General features: G+C 44.6%; 1 protein-coding gene across 1 annotated transcript; it reads left to right on the top strand.

Annotated features, from left to right (window-relative positions):
- Window positions 1–2172: 2172 nt before the first annotated feature.
- Window positions 2173–3471, top strand: LOC142372540 (putative nuclease HARBI1). Its single transcript, XM_075455470.1, has one exon. The coding sequence runs from the start codon at window positions 2173–2175 to the stop codon at window positions 3469–3471; it is 1299 nt and encodes a 432-aa protein (XP_075311585.1).
- The last annotated feature ends 2529 nt before the right edge of the window (window positions 3472–6000 follow it).

The raw sequence follows: 6000 nt of genomic DNA, 5'->3' as shown, positions 1-6000 counted from the left end.
TAGGAAACAAGAAATTAGAAAAGTAAACCAAGAAACTAAAAGACACAAAAACTCATAGACCATGACATGTGCATAGAGAGCAAAGTGAGGAAAAGTGCATCATGGGAGGTCCCCTAGCAGTCTAGGCCTATAACAGCATACCGATGGGATGTTTCAGGGTCACCCCTAACTATAAGCTTTATCAGAAAGGAAAGTTTTAAGCCTGGTCTTAAAGGTAGAGGGTGTCTGCTTCCTGAAGCCAAACTGGCAGCTGGTTCCACAGAGAGGGGCCTGATAACGGAAGGCTCTGCCTCCCAAACTGGCAGCTGGTTCCACAGAGAGGGGCCTGATAACTGAAGGCTCTGCCTCCCATTCTACTTTTAGAAACTCTGGGAACCTCAAGTAAACCTGCAGTTTGGGAGCGAAGTGCTCTGTTAGGAAAATATCTTATAATGAGATCTTTAAGATATGATGGAGCTCGGTTATTAAGAGCTTTATATGTAAGGAGAAGAATCTTAAATTCTATTCTGAATTTAACAGGGAGCCAATGAAGAGAAGCTAAAACTGGAGAAATATGATCTCTGCTGTTAGTTCTCATCAGAACTCTGGCTGCAGCATTTTGGATCAGCTGAAGGCTTTTCAGAGAATATGTGGGACAGCCCAATAATAAAGAATTACAGTAGTCCAACAACTTCAGTTTTCGTCCGAATTTAGGAGTAGAAAAATTCAGTCATGTATGTGTCTATGTCTGTTTGCAGGTTTTTATTGAGTATCAGCCACTAGAAACATAATGAGAACAACAGTCTGGTTTCACACTAAAACAACAGCATGGCTTGTGTCACTGAAATGTACTTACACAACATATGTTAGCATTTAAATTAGAATGCCCTCAAGGCTGTAGCAATGATGAGACTCATAAGAGATTATTTCTGGCAACACATAGGTAACCGTCTATGTTATCCATCTCACCCCATACACAGTGAAAGATTTTTGATATTCAGCAAATGCAGACAGACTTACTTTCAGTCCTCCAAAAAAACTAACAGTGCGCAGGATTTAGAGATTATTCTAGAGCAAATGTTAATTTGTTTAAACTTAGCTTGAGATTCAAGTGGCTGACAAACAATGTCATTACAAGGAGGATGAGGTACCAGAGAGGATGAGGGCCCATTCTATTTCCAGTATCTTATTATCCTGAATTATTATTAGCATTAATATTATTTTGTTGTGTCATTTTCATTCTCATTCTAGAATGCACAGGACGGTAGTGGCAGCAAGTTGCAGAAGCGCAGATTGTATTGTGTGTAAATATTGATTTACTCAGAGAGAGAAGCTGTGCTGCTTAATGCTGCGTGTACACCAAGAGCTACCAGGTAGCGGAGGTCGCTGGAGAAGCTTCGCTTGAGAATTTGCTTTGGTAGCTTTGGTAGCTCGTGACGTCACATTTAGAATGTTCAATTCTTAAAGGCCCCGCAGCTGTGCAGCACCCCCGCGGAAAAAAACATGAGGAAAGAGAGATCAGGGACACGAATAAACGTGTTGTTATTTACAATTTGTAATATCAAATCAAATCAAATCAAATTTATTTGTATAGCACATTTCATGTACAAACAGTTCAAAGTGCTTTACATAAAATAAAAGCATTGCAGCAGGGAGTGCAAGAAGCATTAAAAATACATAAAAGAATATAAAGAGAAACAAATAAAATCATTTAAATGAATTTAAAATCAGGCAACAGTCTAGATAAGTTAAAAGATATTTCATGCATAGACACATGAGAAAAGAAATGTTTTTAACCTGGATTTGAAAATGTCTACATTTGGTGAAAGTTTAATCTCCACTGGCAGTTTGTTCCACTTATTTGCAGCATAACAGCTAAATGCTGCTTCTCCATGTTTAGTTTGGACTCTGGACTGGACCAGCTGACCTGAGTCAGTAATACAAGATATACATCACGTTACAAATTATGTAAAACTACATTAGGTACACCTAAAGAGCAGGAATAGTGAACTGTGAAAAATAAAATAAATTCGAAATAAAATCCGAAATAAAAAAATCACGCTGAAACTATGAAGCTTTAACATTGGCTTTTGCCTCTGTGTCCAGAGCAAATTAAATGCTCTCCCGCTTAGTGGAGCACGCGACGTGTTCCATAAATTCAGACTCGCTGCTCCAGTTATCATCATTCTCAACATGGAAGACCAGGACATCGTTGCTTGCGTCGGTTTGCTGTACCTGCAGCATCTTCAGAGCACTCGCCGCAGGAGGAGGAGGATGTGGGTGCATGACATTATTCAGGCTCGTGAGCAGTATGGCGAGGGCTACCGTCTGGTGCAGGAGCTGCGGCTGGACGGGGGTAGGTTCCAGGGTGCCTTCAGGCTGACAGTGGAGCAGTTTGACAGCTTGCTGTCAAAGGTCGGACCGCTGATCACGATGCAGCGGACCAACTACCGTCGCCCGATACCCCCGGATCAGCGCCTGTACATCTGCCTGCGGTTCTTGGCCACAGGAGACTGCTACCAAACGATTGCCAACAGTTACCGTCTGGGGAAGAGGACGGTGGCAAATATCGTCAACCAGGTGACCCGGGCCATCTGGGATGCCCTGGTGGAGGAGTACATGCCAACACCGACAGCCGAGGACTGGAGGAGCATCGCGGAGGGCTTCCGGCGTCGGTGGGACTTTCCCAACTGTGTCGGTTCCATTGACGGCAAGCACGTCGTGTGCAAGGCCCCGGGTAAGTCCGGTTCCTTGTTCTTCAATTACAAGGGCTCGTACTCCGTCGTCCTGATGGCTGTGGTGGACCACAAGTACTGCTTTCGAGTGGTGGACGTGGGTTCCTATGGGAGGACCAGTGATGGTGGCGTGCTCGCGAACTCCAAGTTCGGCAAGAAGCTGCAGAAGGGACAACTGGACCTGCCCAGGGATGCGCTGCTGCCGGGAGCGGAGCACCTGGGACCACAGCCTCACGTATTTGTGGGTGACGAGGCCTTCCGTCTGCGCCGCAACCTCCTGAGGCCGTTCCCGGGTCACCAGACTGGCAGCCACAGAAGCATCAATTTCAGGCTGTCGCATGCGAGGATGGTCGTGGAGAACACCTTCGGCATTCTCACGTCCCAGTGGCGTATTTACAAAGGCGTCATTGAGCTTAGTCCACAGAATGTAGATGCCTGCGTTAAAGCAACCTGTGTGCTGCACAATTATCTGCGGCGCACCGCCTCTCACGACCTGGCACTGATGACGGCTTTACCCACGGATGCAGACAGCGATGCAGCTGGCCTCCAGCCCGTATCCAGAGTAGGCAGCAACAACGCCACTCGTGAGGCCATTCGGGTGAGGGAGACGTTCCTGGTCTACTTCGCCAATGAGGGGGGCGGTCACCTGGCAGCCTTGACACCCGGCACCACAACGGCACTTTTAAGAGCCACACAACGGCTCTTTTCAGAGCCACCAAATGCATTTAAGGCATATTCCATACTTCCATGTCATTAGCCATAAAATAACCTTTCAGTTCTTCACAGGAGCGCAACCGATGCAGTTCTTCACAAGCACAACTTTAGCAGGTGCGGGTTTACTGTATATAATTTGTCATAATGCATAATTCGTACAGATAGTACTAATGATAAGATAACATAGTGATAAGATAATGATAAGATAACATAGTAGGGCCTACTAATGATAAGTGCACTTAACAGACTATAGGAAGTCTACAAAAGGTGTGGGGAACCTTTTTCATTCGAGGGGCCACTTCAAATTTTACAAGTCCTCCCTATAGGCCTACAATGAACACAAACCAGGATACAACAACACAGGCATAAATTAGACATTTGGTCAACCAGTAGACATTTGGTTATAGATGCTTGTGTGTATGTGAAAAAAACCTACACTTAATGTGTACAGGTTAATGTTTTGTGCACATTTATGGCTTGATGATATTAATGGGAAAATTGTACAATTAATGTGTCCAGGTTAGTGTTTAATGCACTCTCTCCTTAAGTGCACTCTAGAGGATCTTGCAACTTTCTCTGGGTTGTAGTCTACACCAATAACACTGCCATGCACATGGATGGATGGATAGGTAGGATGGAGATATGAAAAACTCCACAATATGGCAACTTCCCAAGACCGTTTTGCTAATGCATTACTTCCCATACATTACTGCTAATGCTTAGTAACTTGTGATTGTGCATCAGGACGCGTGTGATTTCTAGAGCTACATTTCGTCTCTCACCAGACTTACCCATTTCATTGAACCACTCCAATTGACCAACTACAGTGTTTCCCACTATACTGAAAAAACGTAAGGGCAATCAGCATGAACCAGTTTAACTATAGTATAAAGAATAACCACAATAACATGTTTGCAGATTGTAAGTAGTGAAACTGGATGTGTATGTGTATGTCATCACATAACAACAGGAATTATTTATAATATTGTTTTATTTAACAATACAAATTAACTCACTCACTCACTCACTCACACACTCACTCTCTCACACACACACACACACACACACACACACACACACACACACACACACACACACACACCTCACAAATTTCTATACTCTGGTGCCTCACCCCAGCCCTCCCTTTGCTTGGCCTCATAGACCATTCGGTAGAAATTAAATTTCAGATCCTGTCTGGTTCTTTCAGACAGGGGGCGGATCTCCTCCAGGAGGCTTTTAAAAAAAAGCGCATCTGCATCCTCACATACTGGAGGTGGGGGAGCAGGCCTCCTCGCTATTGCCTCCGTCACCTGCAGCATTCTTTCCTGCAGGTTCTCCCCCTCCTCAGCAGGCTCCTGCCGCTGCCTCTTCCTCGCCCCCTGCCTCTGCCCCTGCACCTGCACCTGCTGCCCCTGCACCTGTTGCTGCTGCTGTTGTGGAGGCTGCGGCTGCGGCTGCGGCCCCTGCTCCTCCCTCTGGCCCTGCGTGTCCTGCCCATTTCCCTCCTCCTCCTCACTTTCGTCCCCCTCCATGTTGGAGGACGTCTTCCGGTCCTCCATAAAGGGGACCACAAAGGCCATCAAAGTAAGGTACCGCCACTGCCTACTGGGACCCCCCTCAGCTCCACTCCTCCTCCTGTCTCTCTCCTTCTTCCTCTCCTTCCTCAATGTGTCCCTCAAACCTTTCCATTTTTTTTTACATTCTTCAACTAACAAACAGATACAAACAGAAAATGTAATGTAAGTAAAATGTAGGCCAACAGAATGCAAATGACAACTGACACACACACACACACACACACACACACACACACACCATAAAACGCTGTTCTTTACTCATCGTACATACACATACTATATCATTTTCAGCAAGCATGCCAGGCTGTACTCAGATTATTGAGATCTAGCAAATTCACATCAGTAACATTAAACAACATACACGTGCATGTTCTACATTAAAGTTAATTAAATAAAAAAACAAACGATTACCGATTAACACCACCTTGCATCAGTACTTTGCTTTTAAGAAAGGAGAATGCATTGACAAAAGAATGCAAAGTATGCATAGACAAAAACTGGCGGCAAACTACGTGGCGCAAAATGAATAAATCGTTTCATCAAAAACAAAAATAGCGCACAAACAAACTCACCACTCCACTCTCCAACCACCTCACTAACTCTCAACCATGCGTGGGTTTTTTTGTTGTTATCCCTGTAGGCAAATGCTGTGGGGTTGTATAATATTTCGTTGGCGGACACCGCGGCGATCAATTTTTCTGTGGCCATGTTTCCAGGACGTAGGAACTAGGAAACAAAGTTTACACGTCTGTTTCTCAATGAGATGAAGAAAACTGCTGTGGACATTGGAAAGGACTCAGAAAGGGTTGGAAAAGTTTAAATCATGTAAGATCTGTCTATCAAATTTTGGTGTCTTTTGCATTTGTGCTTTAACTTTTGCTTTTTTATTTCCTTGCTTCCGGTTTCATTTTGTAGAGTTTACCCCCTCATGTTTTCAGTTGTGTTTACTTCCTTGTCACACCTGGTTTCCATTGCTAATTGCCTCTCGTACCGCT

This window comes from Odontesthes bonariensis, chromosome 22 (genome assembly GCF_027942865.1).
Source record: "Odontesthes bonariensis isolate fOdoBon6 chromosome 22, fOdoBon6.hap1, whole genome shotgun sequence".
Lineage (NCBI taxonomy): Eukaryota > Metazoa > Chordata > Actinopteri > Atheriniformes > Atherinopsidae > Odontesthes > Odontesthes bonariensis.
This window is presented reverse-complemented; position numbering and strand designations above follow the sequence as displayed.

Bases quoted from the DNA above. Each gene is read 5' to 3' on its own strand.
- LOC142372540 (XM_075455470.1), top strand. From the start codon at position 2,173: ATGGAAGACCAGGACATCGTTGCTTGCGTCGGTTTGCTGTACCTGCAG.